A 19918-nucleotide genomic window follows, 5' to 3' on the forward strand; every position below is an offset into this window, starting at 1 on the left:
ATGGAACCCAATTGCGTCTAGACTACTTCATGATTGATCAGAGACTGGTACAATCGATAAGAATGTTGGATATCCTCACAGCTGCACTATCCGATCACTCCCCGGTCCTACGAACATTAGAACTAGGGATGATCAGACCCAGCCGTAAACCCTGGCGTCTCCCCAACTCCAGATATAGAACTCCAAAAGGAAAGGAGCAACTTAAAGCTCACTTAACCACATCCCTAAAAGATAACAAAGGCTCAGTATCCTCACCCCAACTTCTATGGGCAGCAGCAAAGGCAACTTTTAGACGTCAGTTAATGAGAGACGCTGCCACTGCCAACGCCCAAAAGAGAGACAAACAGGCCAAACTGGAAGACAGGATAGCCCACGCGACCAGGGAATATACGCGAACCCCTACTCCACTTAATCGCCGCTATCTCGAACAAGCTAAAATGGAACTCAACTCCCTCTACACTTATCTGGCGGAATATGCATTGCAAAGGCTAAAGGGCCGCCATTATGAGCCCGTCTACTAGCCGCCCAATTACACCAAAGAGAAATCACTTTAGCCATACCAGCAATAAATGACCGAAACAACGACCTCCTCACGCACCCACAGGCAATTGCAAACTAATTCGGCAGCTATTACCAAGCCCTCTATACCCCAGAAACAGTAGAAGCCACTGACCGCCTGGATGCTTTCCTGCAAAGAGCAAATATACCCGGTCCTACGGCCAAAGGTAGGGCGCTCTTAGAGGGCGACATTAGTAAGATAGAGATCCAACAGGCGATAGCCAACCTATCATATCACAAAGCTCCAGGGGAAGATGGGTTCACGTCCGAATTCTATAAATGGTCTGGGACCGATACAGTAGAAACCCTATACGAAGCTTTCCAGGGGGCCGACCACACAGGATCTCTACACCCTATCTCCAATAAAGCCACTATCACAGTCTTACCCAACCCAGGGAGAGATCCCCTTCTCTGCGGTAGCTAACGCCCCATTTCACTACTTAATGGAGGGAGCAAATATTTTAGAAGCGATATTAGCAGCATGACTCAAAAAAATTATCCCTTCACTAATCCACCATACCCAGGTAGGCTTTGTACCGGGCCGCTCATCAAGGAACCATCTCTGTACGTTATTTCACACCATATGGACAGCACGGGACTCACAGGAAGAAGCTCTTGCCCTCTCATTAGATGCAGAGAAGGCATTAGGACCAAATAGAATGGTGGTATCTCTTTGAAATCCTAAAACGCTTTGGACTGGGGACTAACTTCATCAATAGAGTACAATTACTCTATGACTCCCCAACAGCCCAGGTGAACTGCGGAGGGTTTCTGTCTGACACCTTTCCGATCTACAGAGGAACCCGACAGGGCTGCCCACTGTCCCCCCTACTATTCTTATTAGCTGTAGAACCCCTTGCAGCGGTAATTCGGAGCTCTAACCTAATATCAGGAATTTCAATCCCAGGCAGATGCTCCACCATCTACCTCTATGCAGACGATATTTTGCTCACTCTCACTGACCTACCCAACTCTTTACCAGCTCTTAAACAGATATTAACGGAATTTGAACATCTTTCAGGCTACCGGATAACCTGGGATAAAAGTGAGGCTCTTCCCCTATCCCCTGTAACAGTCAGCTCCTCCCTACAAGGCTCACTGGTTAAATGGAATCACTCACGTCTCCGCTATCTGGGCATTGATATAAATAGAGGCCTAGAAAAAAATAGTGACAGATAACCTAGATCCCTTAATTAATAACATGAAACAAGATTTTGAGAAATGGAAACAACTAGGATTCTCCATGTGGGGCAGAGTACAGGCAGTACGAAAGGTAACCCTCCCAAGATTCCTCTATGTACTGGGTATGCTCCCCCTATATATACCACTAGCCCTCCTTCGAGAGATCAACCGCTGCATCCGTGCGTTCGTCTGGGGATCCATGCGCCCACTACTGCCCAGAGCCACATTACTAGCCCGACGTGAATTTGGAGGTTTAAATCTCCCTTCTGTAGAACACTATTCTTCCGCATTACATCTATCGCAGATGACCCTCTTACTCCCGAATGTACGGGATCCACCACTTTGGGTGACAGTGTAAAGGGCACTTGCAGGGGCTCCTCATGACCTACAGATAATATATAACACAGACCTGATGGACCAACAAGCCATCAACCCCATAATTGGAGCCATGAGGAAAGCTTGGCGACAGGCACACCGCTCTCTGAAAATGGACCCATATTTACATGACAGAGCCCCCTTATGGGGCAATAGAGGGTTTCAGATAGGGGGTAAGACCATTCATTGGAGGGACTGGTATCTAAAAGGTATCATAAGGATAGATCAACTCGTTTCTGGAGATAGCTGGAAGACGTTTAGATAACTCCAGGGCGAATTCGATCTCCCTGATCACTATTCATGGTGCTACCTACAGCTACGACACTGTCTAGTACAACGACTAGGACGTTCCCCCTGACGATTGGCACACTCTCCAAAACTTCAATCCCTAGAAGCATGGGGCCAATCGAAAGGGGCTGTATCGGGGCTACAAGCGGTGTTGAATCGGCACCTCTTCTCACTACCACTTCTCAATTCCCTTAAGGAAAAATGGCAAACCTGACTACAGAAAGATTATGATTTAGAGGACTGGGCTGACCTAATTGAGGCTAGAGATCGAGGAGCTCATGAGGCACGCCTGAAATTCTGTCTTTTCAAGACTCTACATGACTGGTACTGGACCCCCCAGAAACTATCTGCGGCACGACTCCTATCCCATGCGTCCTGCTGGAGATGCCCTCACAATCATTGTGATCTTACCCACATCCTACATGATTGTACCGCTATACAACCCTTCTGGCGGGTGATAGGACGTACTCTTAGAGAGGTGTTACCCTTACCGCCAACACTCACACCATCTCTCATACTCTTACACGATACAGGGGAGCTGCAACATCTCTCCCGGCCCCAAAGCCGATTATTGCATACCGCACTGGCTACGGCAAAATTATTATCCTCAGACAGGAAGAGTGGATCAGCGCAATGTATCATGCAGCCTCCCATGAACGCCTCATATACGACCTGCAGGATAAAACTGATGTATTTTTACAAACAATGGTCACCCTTCCTACCCAACTTGGCGAACTAAGTTTACCCTACGACGGACCACAACCACCTAATTTATACAAACAGAAGATTATCATCTCCCTATTAATTTATGCAATATTACCCTCAGCTATATTATATCCGCCCTTCCATTCCCTTGATGGAGCCGCCTCAACAATGATGTCTCAACAATGACGTCCAATTCTACTATTATCCCGCAATTCAATTCAGCACAGATGCTTTATTTTTCCAACCCCAACGCTCCCTTGCTTCTTCACATCTACTTCATCACCTCTAGTAAATTATCATCATCACCGTCCTCCCTACTTCCTAGCAACATCACCTCGCCTACTATATAATCCTGATTCTATTTGTGTCACCCTTATTCCCCCCACACCCCCCTTTTTTTTTCTCTTCTCTTCTTGTATACCCTTGCTCCCCCTCGGTCACCATAGTTACAGCCACCACTGTCATCACCACGATTACCATTGTCATCCTTTTTATTATTATTACTATTACCATAATTGGTGCTATTACCTTCATGGCCCCTCTCATCCATCCTTTCCTTCTCAGGATTAACATCATTATCATCCTCCCCAGTATTATCCAACTAAGTAGAACACCCCCTAATCATGGGAACATCCCCCTCCTTAGCAATAGATCATCTCATCACCACTCTAACGCATACCGCAAATCGCTTTCCTACACATTAGGATAGAACAACACACCCACCTCTGACCAACATTCCATCAACGGAAACCGCCCGAATTTACTACCCCCACATCATTACTCATTGAGTCTTTACAATCCCCTCTGTGAAACTGCCTTCCTTTTGGCCCCATGAACTCATTAGAGAAGGGCTACTACTAGGGATAGCAACAAATAACCTCACAATGTCCCAATTCCGTTAGAGATATAGACCATGTTAATGAGAGATTATTAAACAATTGCTAAATACACCTATTAACATACTGGTACTGTAATACAGTAACACTACGATATGGATATATCCGACACCTATGGCTATATCATATATTGACGAAGTTTGAACACTCTCCGGATTTATACACCGTGACTGTTTGTTGATATGAGACCACTATGCAAGCAATATTGGCTCTTAAATGTAAATATTAATACTGGTTCAAACTGCTTTTTCGTTTGGTATATCTGTATACAATGATCGCAGATTGAAAAGATTGTATAGTCCCAAAAAAAGGGGATTTTGTTTGCTTTATGTACCTGACTAATGATACGAAATAACAATAAAAAATTCCAACACAAAAAAAATATGATACTTGTATGCGACATTTCATATCAACATATAATACATAAAAGACATGATCATAAGGTATTCATAGACTAAAAGCTTTACATCTATTATTGTTTGACTTAACGTTTCTATCTCAAATATCCAAATCACATTAAACACCAGGCCGCTGTAATGTTATTACCGAAAATAAAAGAATCCTTCTTCGTCAGAAAAAAAATAAAAAGATACTATGCAAGGTCCTAGTTCACAGGTTACAGAACGTGATGGGCACCTTTACACACAAAGACCATTACGGCTTCATCCCAGGTTGTAGCACATCACAGAATATTTGCAGGCTCACATGTTTACTACACACCACAAGGAATTTGGGCCTCGAACAAGGTTTGAGCATCATGAGCTGGATTTACCCAAGAGGTGCGTAGAAGTACATGAGCTTTCACCGACGTTACTTAAGCTAGATCCAGGTACCGTACACTGACAACACGCCTCAAGTTAAAACAGCAGATTGGTCTCTGAAAGGTGGAGGGTCAGGCGCAGCACCAGGCAGGGGTACCCCTGTGCTTTGCCCTTGCGGTAGAACCTCTGGCTATAAAACGTAGGGGGTTACAGACAGATTGTGGACTAAAGATGGGAGACGCTACCAACATACTCTATACATGTGGATGATGCACTGATTTATCTGAGCCAGTCCAGACTCTCAATTCCAGTACTCCTAACCTAACTGAATATTTTCTGAAGTGTTTCTGGCCTACAAACAAGAACTAGCCGAATCATTTTCAACAGGCACCCTAACCCAGGAAGCTCCTGGGAGCCTGCAGGAGCTGAGACTATGCTGGAAGGAGGATAGGTTCAGGCATAACAGTGACACATGCTTAATGAAACAATATATAAACAACATGATCAAAGTGATTAATACAACTAAAAGAATCAACACAGTTCTGGGACACCCTCCCATTCTGTTATTGCAAAATTAACATTAGCAAATGTTTTCCTCCTCACTGGTTGCTGCTACATATGACAAGTCTCTATGAGACCCATACCAAACTTTGCATTCAAAGAAATAGGCAGCTTGATGAAATCATTTGAATTGGCAATAAAGACAAGCAGGGTAGCTTTGTGCACAAAGAAACGAGATCTGCAGGAAAGAGGACATGAGGTTGCAACATGAGCTTTAAACTCATACATTTTAACATCTTACATCCCACATATTTTACACCATTGAAATTAAATACAATCCACCCCAATAGGTTTGCAGCCTTTTCCAGATACTAAGCCACTAAAGCTACATATATACATACACTTTACGGAGCAACATGACACATGAAACATTTTTGGGAAATAATAGCAACTAAATTAAAATGGATGACTAGAATCAGACTGGAAACACTCCCTAAACTTTGTATATTTGGGGAGGGGGGGGGGATCATTGAAAAGCTGAAAAAGGCAAAACTCAGCTGAGATTTGCCTCACTTGGTTAGGTGCTAGCTAAGAGACACCAGGGAGGCGATAGACTGGCTTCACCCCCAAAACCCCTCAGAGAGTGCATGGAATATTGATACTACACAGTGGGCATTAACAGAGGACTCATGTATGAGCATAAATAGCAGAGATGAGAAAACCACCAAGCAAGCTGGCTGCGTGGGCAGCCATAGTCCGATTCTGACAGATACATAAGAAATCAGGAAAGGAAGATTCAACACAACCCCTGGTGCCAGAAAACGAGGTTTAGAGATGTAAAAACGCCACAATGGAGATGCTGGAACATGGCCCTGCATGTAAAGCCTTTTTGTAAATGGTCCACATGAGAGCACTTGTGAAGAGATTGCAAGACACATGCAATGATGCACCATCAGGATGATGCTCATATTTCTATAATAATTAAAATGATAAAAAAAATATGCTAAAAGTAAACTTCAAGCGCTAAGCTTTTTCATAATGACGGGTTGCCAGCAATCCCTTAGTTTAGGCCACATGGCTAGTAGAATTTAATCTACAAACTGATAGTCAGAAATGGCGTGGTACATTGCACTCTACCTCTTGCCTGAGGGCCTCCTTTCCTAACAACTCTATGAAATATGTACAGCTCATTCAATGAAATTTACCCCTGAACCAGCCTAGGAAACAGGAAATTCAGTGATATCTTTTTCCAAGTCCGCTGCCACACAGAATTAAAGATTGTCCAACGCATCTGCCAACGCTCTCTTTAAAACTGTTTATCTACTAGCTATTACCAGCTTGGAATGTGATGAATAACTATGGACAGAAAAACTAGAGAAATATGCATCATCCCTACACAAAAACTACAAACAGGTTTACTCACCTACCTTGTTCATCCAAGCGACAGCAATAGTTTTTTGTTTCCCAAGATTTTGTGTTGTATTGTTGCCATGGGTAATGCAAATACCCCCCGGGGTTTGGCTATATTTCCTGACAGGGTAACCATCTCTGCATGAGCCTTCATTCACCGCTTGGCATGGTATTATGAATTTCATTCTAATACATCACAGCTAACTCTATTGGACCCTTTTTGTAACTTCTCTTAACACATTTTTTGGTTGCTTTCTTACTTGCACTTGATTTTAAAGGGGACAAATGTGACAGGATACATTCATCAGCTTCAACATACTTTACCTTGGCAGTTCTTGTACCTTTCACGCTCTGGCATGTTCCAGACAACTGGACCTAATTGGGAAGTTGCTACTGTCTGAAGCTGTTTGTGGAACTAGCTTGCTTATGACCATATGTGCCCATTAAACTTTGTGAACTTGTGGGAGAATTCGACTTTCCTTCACCTCTGGTGACATATCATGCATGCAGTGAGAATAATGTTGTGTTATCTTGCTACCAGTAAAATAACACAGGCAAGGATATTCTTCACCCCTGGAAAAATACTTAGGAAATGATGAATCACTTGTGATTGAACTGACCAATGTCAAGCCTTCACGGTTCATGTAACTGGTGTTTTGAAACCAAGAATTGGTGCAACTAAAATGCACATTTTATCTTTTTCAAGAAGTTCAGAAAATAAAATCTTGCCTCACAAAAACATTGCTTACCAGATGAGTGTTCAGAATTTGAGAAAATGTGGGTTGTATGAATTAGAGAAGGCAAATACATCTTTAGGTTAAATGATTTGCTGGCTTCATGGACTGTGGCAGAGCAGGAACAAATGCCTTTTATCATCAGTTACAATGTGGACTTCATTTAATAACTGGAGCAGTATTCTACTACCAGGAAGAGGTTTAAGACTCATTTATTTTAATATTTTTCCTATCTCTGTGTCTGTTAGTACTTGCATTCTATGACGGTCTTGTGGAATGTCTTGAATAGCCTTTGGACAAAATTCATGTTGTGCCAGGAAATGGCTAGAGAACTTTCAACTATGGATTCTGAGATGAGAGGCCTCTACACGTAATTGGGTCCTCAAAGCCATGGCATTCATTTATATAGACAAGGGGACTTACAAAGCTTTCGTTCCACAGCAAAGGTCGTCAGAACTATAAAGGGAAGGAACTAACTTTATCAGTTGGAGGAAGTGAACTTTTAAGAAAGATTCAAATCTGTTAATGATCTTTTAAATGGGTTAATATATAGTTCCTATTTCCTCTTCATGCTGTCCTCAATCTGTCCACATGTTCTCATGTAAGCTGTAGAGTATTGTATCCGCTTTGATGGTTGTACATTGTAATTGCAAATACATAAATAAAAAGTTTTAAAAATCTAATGCTGCAAATATATCGTGTTTTCTGTAAAAATGCAAAATTCTAGTCTCAGGGGGCCCTATCTAGCTGCACATAGTGTCCACATTTTAAGGATTTCTACCCTCCATGCATTTTACATGAAAATATTTCATTCCTTTGTCCAAGTTTCCAAAGAAAGGATTGTGCAGTTCTCGGAATTCCTATTAATCCTCTTTTAATCTGTCTCATCGTGAAGATGGAACTGCCCTTCCATCAGAGTAGCAATTAAAACACATCAACAATTCTCATAAATTGTCATAGATGCTGTTCCATTTTAAAGTAACTTTTTTCTATTCTCTGTGGCTCAATTCCATTAAATTGAAATGCTACTTTTAGACCAATATAATCACCCTATACTCTATCCATCCACTTCTAGTTGCACTTATATTTTAATACAAATGTAGCAAAAATTTAAGATGCAGATATAAAAATGAATAAGTGCAATAACTGCAACACGCAAGGAGAATATATATTGAAATTGATTTTGAAAAACTACAACTGATATTATGCCTTCGTCAAAGGTTTTTCATTGACCTTTTAGTTCATGTACTATAGTTGTATTAGTCTCTGTATAGGCAGAAGGACGCTGTCAATAGTCTATTGATAAGACTGTGAAATCAGATGGTATGCATCTTTTAACTGCTATATTATTGTTGTAATGTGCTTGAAGGGAATGTTCACCAATTGTGTGTTAAGAATACCAAAATTATAATACGTTTATACAATCCTGTCTGAATTTAATATCTATCTGGATTTGTAAAATTTGAGACCTAGAAAAGTAAATGAGCATGTAGGAAATTGAAATTTTGTTACAGTTGTCCCCAAATTTTTGCCCCTTTTGACTAGATGCTGGTTTTCAACTCTGACAGAGCACTGAGACCTGGCAAACAGATCTCGGTGCCAGTACTCCTTCATTAAAACTATGTGATGTCTAATTGTAACCCAATTGACATGGACTTTAGTACTCCTACAAGTCCCTTGTACATGTTAACCGTGGTACCTAGGGCATAGATACTAAAGAAGATCCCTAGGGGCCGCAGCATATCTTATGCCACCCTAAAGGACCCACACAGAATTCCACACAAACTGCCATAGTAGGCTGTGTGACATGGTGCAAACCATGATTGAGAACACACCATGGCACACTCCTGTGCATCATGCTAAAGACACTGCATGAGCTATATGTAAGATACCCCTATTGAAGGCCTTGGAGCCCTAAGGCAGAGCTCATTATAGCACGTGTAGACATATCTGCAAGAGCAGTTATGCCCCTGTAATGTCCACTGCTAGATATTCCCAGTGAGCAGGGAAGCCATCTTCAGGTATGTACTGGGCCCTGGTCAAAACTAGTTTCCCAGTTACATAATGGATGCACTGAAACCTATGGTGTTTGGTATCAGACCCCTTGTCTTAATAAACCCACACTGATCCTAGTGTTGAATTTATCAATATCCTGCACCAAGAGGGTACCTTAGAGGTACCCCCTGAAACCTAGTAGCTCTCTAGTGTGCTGGCTGACTGGTCCTGGCCATCCTGCCACCACAGACGAATTTTTGACCTCCTATGAGGTCAGAAACAATGTCTGCTCTGGCAGGAGGTGTTTACACCTTCTTCACCAGGCAAGCTGGTAAACTAGCATGTCAAGGCAGGAAGCTTCAAGGAGAACACCGCCTTTGATATGCAAGCCTGCCTTCCCTGAGACTTGGAGCATGCTACCTTCTTAGGCCAATTTGGCACCTGGGCAGGGGCGGAAATAAGATAACCAGGAGGAGTGTTTCACTTACAGGCTAGTCTCCCCCACGGTGGGCTACCTGAAGTGAACACGAAAGAAAGAATTCCACCCTCTTATGTGTGGTGGAATTAGGAACTCTGGGAGAGGGTCATCTAGGGGGTGTAGTGACACCAGGGGTAAGTAGCCCATTGGATACTACTCTTCACCCCTTAACGCCCCTAAATCAGTATTTAGGTGGCCCCCTAACACCAGGCACTCAGATTCGACTGACTCCAATAGAAGAAGGACAAAGAAGAGCCAAAGAAGCAAGAACGGAGTACCTGCAACTGACTTGGTGGCAAGATTACTGGCTTGTCTACTGCTCCACGCAAAATTGCAATGACTTGTCATGCTGCTGTGCAACCTCCAAAAGCCTTGGAGAACTGCCAGCACTTCGCTAAACAGCCAGCATCTTCCGTAGAGTAGCTGAGATACTTCCCTGCATCTTGCAAGGACCAAAAACCAAGGGCCTCTGACCACCGCGACCTGCCGGACCAAAGACCTTGGCACCTGAGCCCAACAGCACGAGTTCAAGTGGATCAATGGTGTCCCAGTTGGCCCAAGACGATCAAGACCTGAGCCCCCCTGTGGGTTCTCCGGGACTGGCACCCCAGTCCCTGCTTGTGGCATCTTTTCAACTGGACCATTTTCCATTGACTTTCACGGGGCACCCATTGTGGAAAAGCACCTGTGCACCTGCATGCCCAAGAGCCGACGGATGTGACCTATTGCCTTGGCCCTTCCCCCATAATTACCTTAAGTCCTGAAGAACAATCACGCAAGCCGCTGCTAAGTACCCCTATGCAGGATATGTTTCTTCCCCATTGGATAACATTAGGGCACCTGACGCTGAACAGCACCTCTGTACCCGGATGCCCCAGAGCCCACTGAGGTGACCTGTTGGTGCTGTCTTGGACCTTGCCCCATACTTACCATTTTTCCAGAAGAACAGTCCTGTAAGCTGTTGCCAAGTACCCGTATGCAGGATATCTTCTTTCCCATAGGAAAACATGAGTGCACCCAAAGCTGAAAAGCACCTCTGCACCCGGATGCCCCAGATTCGACCGAGGTGACCTGTTGGCACTGCCTTGGACCTTGCCCCATACTTACCTTAACCCCAGAAGGACAGTCTGTAAGTCGTTGCCAAGTACCTATATGCACTATATGCTTAGTTTCGCATAGGATAACATTACGGCATTAAATCAATGCAACTTATTTGCTGTATCCTTCAAAACTGCCAAATTTAAAAGTACTTACCAAATAATGAAGTTCTTGGTGTTAAAAAAATATATAAAAATACTTGTTTTTTTCAAGTGATGTGGTCATTTATTGCCTGTGTGTTTGCAGCAAATGTCTAACACTTCCCTTTGATTAGCCTAAGCTGCTCGATCACACTACCACAAATAGAGCACTTGGGATTTTTAAGGAAAGCCCTCTCTGCTTTTAAGGGATACCTTGACTCTTTACAAAACATACCTCTTTTTGGTATAGCTTTTTTTGGCCAGCTTCCTACATAGCATGAAACTGGCATGCAGAAATCAAAAGCTTTTCGTACCATATTTAAATGTATTAAACAAACACTACTCACCCTTGCAGCTTTTAATTTCTCTCTCATCCGTTCCCGCATAGAGGATTCTGCGAAGTTTGTTCTTGGAGTCGAAGCAGGAATTGGAGGCAAACCTGTGTCATAGACCATGAAAAGAGTACAACTGTTTTCTTTTCTTACAACATGACCTACTTTAAAAATGCATGTGAACACTGCATAAGTGAGCAAGCATATATAAATGCATACACTGAAAAAGAAATTAATACATGCACCAAGAAGTCTATACCTTATTTCCCAATGGGCCATTTGCCTCTCAAACAAAGATGTTTGTATTAAACCTTCCCATGATCTATTCACTGTAGCTGCCAGGTGCCACATTTGTAAAATACTTTGGCAATACAGAGCGTGTGTGTTTTGAGTGGTGTGTGCTCCTATTGTGAGTGAATACTGCTTCAGTGGAACGTGGATTATTTTGCCAGTGTGGGGTGCGACTGTTGCTGCCTGGATGTGGCTTATGTGTGGGCTGTGTGTTGCGTGAGGTTCTTGATGTATTTGCGTGCTGTCCAAGGTCATCGCGAGGAACAGTTTCAAAGAAATCCAATCAATGCTGTAAGCATATTAGGATGTCTTATGCCCAAGGTTGACAACAGTGTATATGTGATCTAGGACTGTGCGACTTGCGGCATCAGATTTAAAGCGTTCCTCTTTACAAAGTTGATTGGACGATAAGGCCACGGTTGGTCTGTGTTTTTGAGACAAGAGTTGGAGAGACATTTGTGATATTTGAGTGTGTGGGCAGGCATTTTACAGTAATTCTAGTTAAAGTCGGTCAATGAGCTCTCATATGGAGTGTTCCTTCCAGTGTTCACCAAACAGTCATTTCACAGCGCATTGGTGGGTGCACCTGTCGTTTGCATTTCAGAATTTTGCATAAAGGTCTTAACTACACAAATTAAATAAACATACGCCTGCAGAGCTGGATAAATCAGCAAGAGATCCAACAATACAGTATCATTAATATTATATATATATATATATATATATATATATATATATATATAGCTCTAATTGGTGAATTTCTAATGTTTCATACGTTTAAAATGTGAACCTAACTATAACGTCCCTGTAACCTTTAGTTTTTTTTAAGTGAACATTTTTTTTTTTTTAAATCACTAAAAAAACAAACGTTACAGAGACATTATAGCAAGGAATTAGCAATTTAAAAAACCTTAGAAATTCACTGGAAAAAAACAAAGGTAAGATGGACTTTAAAGTTTGGTTCAGAATTTATGTGCACAAAACCATAGACATTCAGCGTATAGAGCTATTTCAAGTAACTATAACTTGGCCCCAAGGTAACTTTATATATATATGTACACATATATATATACACTCACACACCAACTCAGACACTAAGGAACCCACTCAGTCCCACCCATGGACTCACACACCTACTTTCAGACCCACTCAGGCACTCACGCACCCACTCACTGATACACTGACAAAGACAGGCCCTGTGGCCAACACTGCTGTGCAGGGCCAAAGGCTGTGCGTGGCACAGGGTTGGGTGGTTATAAGGGCTTGGCCGCTGTGTGCGGCAGTGGTTGGATTAACGTAGAGTAAATAAAATTACTTTACGTTAAAAAAACATAGAAATTCACTGAAAAAACTAAAGTTACAGGGACATTATAGATAGTTTCTGAATTTACTGGTACAAAATCACAGAAATTCAGTAGTTATAGTTAGAGTTATTTCAAGTAACTATAACTCATGCCCTAAGGTAACTATAACTTGTGCCTTAGCCATGCACAGTTAATTACTCCACATATTAACTTACTGAAGACATCTTCTATCACATCTTTGATATTATCACTTCAACATTTGCAATAAAGTTTTTGATAAGAAAACTGTGCATGGCAGGGGCGCTAGCTATAGTTATTTCAAATAACTAACTTTTACTGCTGAATTTCTATGGTTTTGTACCAGTAAATTAACAACCTAACTATAATGTCCCTGTAACCTTTGTTTTTTTCTGTGAATGTATATATGTTACCTAGTGGTTGTCATCACTATGTAGTTATAGTTAGGACCTAGTTTCTATATAAAAAAGCTTTTTTTACTTGCTTATATCTTTGGTGCTGCTAGATGAATCTTCACAAAACTTTCCCAAAACATTTGCCAGTCAGGTCAGCTGCTCTCTGGAAAGTTTCGGGGTGATCCATCCAGGGGAGGGGGGATAAAAATGGGTGGTCCCAAAACACATTTTCCCCATTAATTTTTCCATAGGGATTTTGAATAGCGATAGCGCCGAAACTACTCGACAGAATTACACCAAATTTGTCAGTAAGGTAGGTTCTGCTCCTGAAAGTGTGCTTTTTTTGTTTTGGTCCAATTCCATTCAGTAGTTTTTGAGAAATTAAGGGGAAAACAAATATGTACATCTAGGGACGCAAAGGATTTGTGACCCCTCCCGATCTCGTGCTTAGATCTGATTGACTGACAACATTTCAACAACAAAGCCGTTGAAGTGTTGTCATACATCTTGGGACCCAGTTTAAGCCGAGTCTCCGAAAAAAAAAAGTTCAAAATAAAGAAGGGGCAGGGTCTCCCGTGCTTCGTGTTTATTAAACTCCTGGGAGGGCCAGGTCCCGGGGGCATTTGTACAATAATGCGGGCGGCCTCCTGGCCCACTTCCGCTGTACTTGGGACCGCCACCTTCCCCGGGCAAAATGGAAATTATGTGCCCCCCGGGGGTCAACACCTACCAGGGCGAAATTGTATTAAAGTGTTGGAGAGAGGGAGGCATGTCGGCCTCTCGCTCAGCCCCGGGCACCACCATCTGCCCCGGGGCTATAATCAAATATGATCAGGGGGGCCACCTCCAAGGGGCTTTGTACATATTTAGAATGTGGGGGCACACAGGCCTGGGGATCACCACCTTCCCAAGGTGAAATTGTTTCCCTGGGGCTATAATCAAATGTGAAAGGGGGGGCACCTCCCTGGGGGTTTGTAAATATTAAGGATTGGGGCACCTGGCCCCTGCTGCCCTAGGGATCACCACTTCCCCAGGGCATTGATTATATTCTATGTGGGGGGGCTGCGCAGCCCTCCCGCAACTCAAAGGAGTACCACCTCCCCGGGGAATTCTTTATATTCTCTGCGGGGGCCATACCCCGCTCCCCCACGGCCCCGGGTATCACCACCTCCCTGGAGCTATAATAAAAAAGTGATGGGGGTCCTTTTCAGACCCCCAGACTCCAGAGATGACCACCTCCCTCGGGCTATTGTCATTGGAGGGGGCAGCATGCCCCCCCTTGTGGAGCCACTGATGGCACTGGGGACCGCCACTCGTTCCCTAAGGTAACTATAACTCGGACCCTCGCACTGCACTGCTAATTACCCCACAAATTATGACACTCATGACCTCTTTGCTGATAATATTGATAATATCAATAGTATGTAATTTTTGACAAAAAAGCTGCACATGGCAGGGCATGAGTTATAGTTACTTGAGGTAGCTCTAATTGGTGAATTTCTAATGTTTCATACGTTTAAAATGTGAGCCTAACTATAACGTCCCTGTAACCTTTAGTTTTTTTAAGTGAATATTTTTTTTTTTTAAATCACTAAAAAAACAAACGTTACAGAGACATTATAGCAAGGAATTAGCAATTAAAAAAACCTTAGAAATTCACTGGAAAAAAACAAAGGTTACATGGACGTTAAAGTTTGGTTCAGAATTTATGTGCACAAAACCATAGACATTCAGCGTATAGAGCTATTTCAAGTAACTATAACTTGGCCCCAAGGTAACTTTAACTCACGCCACCACCATGCACAGTCTTCTCATCAATAATGTTATTGTAAATGTTGCAGTGATAATATCAATGATGCCATAGAAGATGTAATCAATAACGTACTATGTGAGGTAATAAACTGTGCACGGTGTGGGCCCTGTGGCCATCCCCCTGTAGACATCCAACCCTGTGCCACGATGGCCATGCACAGGAGGGGTTGGGTGCAGGACCTGGCTTGCAGCCAGGCCCTCCGGCCAACCCCCCGTAGGAATCCATCCAAGCACCACACACAGCCTTTGCTTGTGCACAGCGGGTGTTGGCAGCAGGGCCTGGATGCGGAGCTTCAACTGGGGCACCAGCTTTATTCAGATTTGTAATTGCTTCCTGTTCAGGTTTAATTTTTGTGAAATAAGCACCAGTGCCAGAATGCATCCTGATCTGCTTATCCAAGAAGAGGTCACAGTTTTTCACAAAATGTCTACCCAACTGAGTACTTTCTGCTGGCTAATTAGTAAGTGCTACCTCTTTGGGTAAATGTATGGAGCATGTTCCACACTACAGCTGCGTGGAGGACTCCGAAATAATGTCTCCAACGACCTTGAATGTCTAATTTTGGCAGTGTGATTGTTCCTCGAGCATCTGCAATAACATGAATCCTTGTGTAGAGAAGAAGGCGAGTCTACAAAGAGTGAATCTGCACCAAACAAGGGTAATTCCTCTTAATTATATGGAGTAAGTGCTTCTTTGTTTGGTGGAGACATGCTTATATTCCTCTGTATTAAGTACACATCTCGAAAAATCAGTGGGAAACGCACTAAAGTGCCTTTTGGTAAGCTGTCCATCATCCTGGAAAAAGGCAGGAAAAATCTGTATATCACTAACGTATATGTGGAGGGGTCAAACGGGCAGGGCTTGTTGGTAATTTTACATACTGGTAGTGGTTAAAAGGGAGAAGAGAGAGTTCGGTTCTCAACAGCAGATGATAGGATGGGGACTGTGGGGGTAGCGTCAAGGCTCCTGCAGTCCCTGTCGGCTCCCACCTCCAGGGGGAGCCGACACTGCTCTTGCCTGCAAGGAGCAGCTCAAAATTCTTCTCCCTGCATGTGGGAGCAATTCTTTCACCAGTATTCCTGCCTGTTAGACAGCGGACAGTTTTCCTACACCTGCCCACTGGGAGTGGACTTATTATTTGCTCTCTCTTGGTGGGAACTGTCAAAGCTCCCAAAAGCAAACTGCTATCTCCTGAAGGTGGGCACCTCAGGGATAGGGAGCTGCCCCTGCGGTGGCAGCCCCCAGGGCCATTAAAGGCTCCAGTAGAGGGGTTGAGCAGCCCCCTTCATTTGGTTTGCACAGGGCCAGCCCTAAGGAGGTGGTGATTCCCGGGGCTAAATATAGCCCAGGGAGGGGACACACAGGCCACCCCCCCCCTCTTCTGAGTACTTTCATGCCCTGTGGAGGTGGCAGTCCCCAGGGCAATTTTGGCACTCAGAGGGAGCCCGCGTGGCTCCCCTCTTTATTAATACCTCAGTTTGTGTTGGTCCACGGGCCTTTAAAGGCCTAAGGAGCTGGGTTGTGTGGCTTCTCTTGTATTATGCAAATAAACCCCCTGGGAATTGGTAGTACTCGGGGAGGAAGGATGCATGTGCCCCCTCCCCTTTCATTTAAATAAAGCATGCATCCGGGACCTAGCCCACCCAGGGCTGAAAAAAAAGCATGCGAATGAGACCTCACTTGTGTTTTTTTTTTTTTGGCATAGACTTGCGGATCTGCTACAACTTGCGACAAAAATGTAACAAACAAATGCTCTTTTACCCAGGCAGGGTCCCTGGGGGATGCCAGCACCAAGGCTAAGGCATCAGGGTATTTCTACTTTGACCCCTTTTCTTTTTTTACCTTTCTTTTTGGGGAATCCCTAGTTGAAGTGTTGGCAGCAAATCAGATCTCATCATGAGATCTCTGGGATCCGCAGAGCCTCTGCGTCCCTGGATATGCAATTTTGTTTTTTCTTTAATTACTTTAAAACTACTGAACCAATTTATACCAAATAATAGAAAGCATGCTTTCTGGACCAAAAGCTACCTTTCTGCCAAATTTGGTGTAATTCCGTCCAGCGGTTGGGGCTGTAGTCGTTTCCAAAATCCCTGTAGGAAATTGCATTGGGAAATGCGTTTTCCAACCCCCACTTTTTCTCAACCTCGCTTGACAATCACCCTGAAACTTTCAAGACAGTACTTGAAGTGACTGGTAAACTAGTTTTGGAAATTTCATGAAGATTCGTCAAACAGCACCAAAGTTATTGGCCAAACAAAAAACACCTTTCCAATGGAAACTAGGTCCTAACCATGCAAATATCATTGAAAAAAAACAAAGGCTACAGGGACATTATAGGTAGGTTCTGAATTTACTCATGCAAAACCTTAGAAATTCAGCAGTTATAGGTATTTCAAGTAACTATAACTCGTGACCTAGGGTAGCTATATCTCACGCCCCCACCATGCACACATTTTCTTCATTAATTTGACTGCTAATGCTTCAATCATATTTTTAATAATGTTATAGAAGTTGTAATGAGTGCTATAATACCTGAGATAATTAGCAGTGCTTGGCTTTTTCAGTGAAGTTCTATGTTTTTTTAAATTCTATTTTCTAACTATAACCTCCTTGTAACCTTTGATTTTTAAGTGAATATATATATATTCACTTAAAAAATAAATGTTTACAGGAACGTTATAGTTAGGCTCACATTTTAAACCTACAAAACCATAGAAATTCAACTGTTATATTTAGAGTTATCTCAAGTAACTATAACTTGTGCCCTCACCATGCACTGCTAATTAACCCACAAATTACGGCACTCATGACATCTTTGATAACCTCATTGGTAATATCAATGTAATATTTGCAGTAAAATTTTGGACCAAAAAAATTTACACCCACCCCCTGCATTAGATTTCATTAAGGCTCCGGAGCGCGGTAGAGGCCACGTGCCCCCTCCCCGCATATTACAAATGATAAGCTCCTGGGAGGTGGTGGTCCCTGGGACAATAATAAGCCCAGCAGGGGGGCTCCCTGCACCCCCTCATTTTTGTTATATACCCCCAGGCCATGGCCCAGCTGTAATACTGTGCCTGGAGTGGTAAATGGCTTTTGTCATTTTACAGCTCGGCAAGGATGACACTGTCAAACCTATGCTTAAAGATTTTGCTGTACAAATGGCAAAAAACGTTGTCACTATCTAGCTCGGCGTGGATAGCACTGTGCTGATCCTATGCTTAAACACTTTGCTAGATAAGCAGACATTTGAGGTGAGCAAATTTAGAGTGTCGCTGGTGTTGCAGGGTGCTCCTTACTAGAGCTGCTCTCCACCTAAGTTTGGGAACTTACCAGAGTTCTCCTTTGTTTTTTGCATATATATATATATATATATAGTCACTGAAAAAAACAAAGGTTACAGGGACATTATAGTTAGGTTCTCAATTTACTCGTACAAAACTATAGAAATTCAGCAGTTATAGTTAGAGTTCTTTGCACTAAGGTAACTATAACTTGCACCTTCGCCATGCACAGCTTATTACTACACGCATGTCATTGATGAGATCTTGTATGCTATTTTTTATATCACTGCAACGTTTGCAGTAACATTATTGATATGGAAACTGTGCATGGCCAGGGCGCAAGTTATAGTTACTTGAAATAAAGATATATATAACGTTAGAGGCAATCGAGGATACAGTAATATTTTGGACAGTGAGCATTCCAGGCACCACGCCGGAACCCAACCTTTCTTATCTCAGCTGGGTAAGTTTTAGCAGCTGCAGCAAACTGAGTACGCCCATTTTAGTCATAGTTTAAAAAAATAATAATAATATCGATCAAACTCCCACGGACGTTCAAGCCATGAGAGGCATTTTCTCCGCGTTTTCTCTCAAATGTGCTCGGAGCACACATGGTTACACGAGAAGGCAAGGGAAAGTGAATTTAAGATCACTTTTGACACTCAGAAAGAAAATGGGTAATATGTTCTCCCTTGGGTAAGCACGGTATTTTCAATCGTTCTTAATGTAGAAACGGAAAACTAGCAGTTCTCCTACAGAGTAATATAACTGAACAGATATGTCTAAGATTACACAGTGTGTCAAGCGACTTGGTCGAGATTTGACATCATGTAGCCTCCTTGCCAGCCAAAGGCGTAATGACAGACACAGATTTACTTAATATTACACTTGGCGTCTGCGAGGGAGTTACAAAGTCTTACCATCGTCTGCCACGAATACGCCTTTTATTGCCAGCCGAGTGAACTGAGAATGGCCCAGAGATTCCTCACCCGTAGCATAGAATTAATAACAATGCAGTCTCGGGGGTAACACAGCCCCTGCTGACTGTGGAAAGCAGGGCAACCCTTCAGGGGGCCCAGATCAACGCAGTGCCACTGATTATCTACGAGATATGGGAGCTCAGAGGCCACTCTTCACATTCCGAGGGGCCCCATCATTTTGCGTTATGCCACTGACCAGTCTATTTTGGACACAAATTATCCCCAAGTTCCTTTTTACTTCAACAAACTAGAAACTAAAAGTTCCCGAATCGAGAAACGGTTTTTGAGCACAAAATGGTTCTCCAAGACCCCTAATTTTAGCTCACAGTTCAGAGTTATGTATTTTTAGACCACAACGTCATACTTCAATGTCTGTGTTT

The 19918-nt window shown here is 42.9% G+C and overlaps 1 protein-coding gene across 1 annotated transcript in view; it reads right to left on the bottom strand.

Moving 5' to 3' along the window:
• The window catches only part of CC2D2A (coiled-coil and C2 domain containing 2A), a 353444-nt gene that overhangs the window by 284392 nt on the left and 49134 nt on the right, over positions 1-19918 (bottom strand). The window contains exon 4 of the mRNA XM_069202617.1: positions 11469-11560. Within this exon, the coding sequence (XP_069058718.1) occupies positions 11469-11560 (92 nt within the window). The remainder of the gene's footprint in view (positions 1-11468; positions 11561-19918) is intronic.

This window comes from Pleurodeles waltl, chromosome 1_2, assembly GCF_031143425.1.
Source record: "Pleurodeles waltl isolate 20211129_DDA chromosome 1_2, aPleWal1.hap1.20221129, whole genome shotgun sequence".
In the NCBI taxonomy this organism is placed as follows: domain Eukaryota; kingdom Metazoa; phylum Chordata; class Amphibia; order Caudata; family Salamandridae; genus Pleurodeles; species Pleurodeles waltl.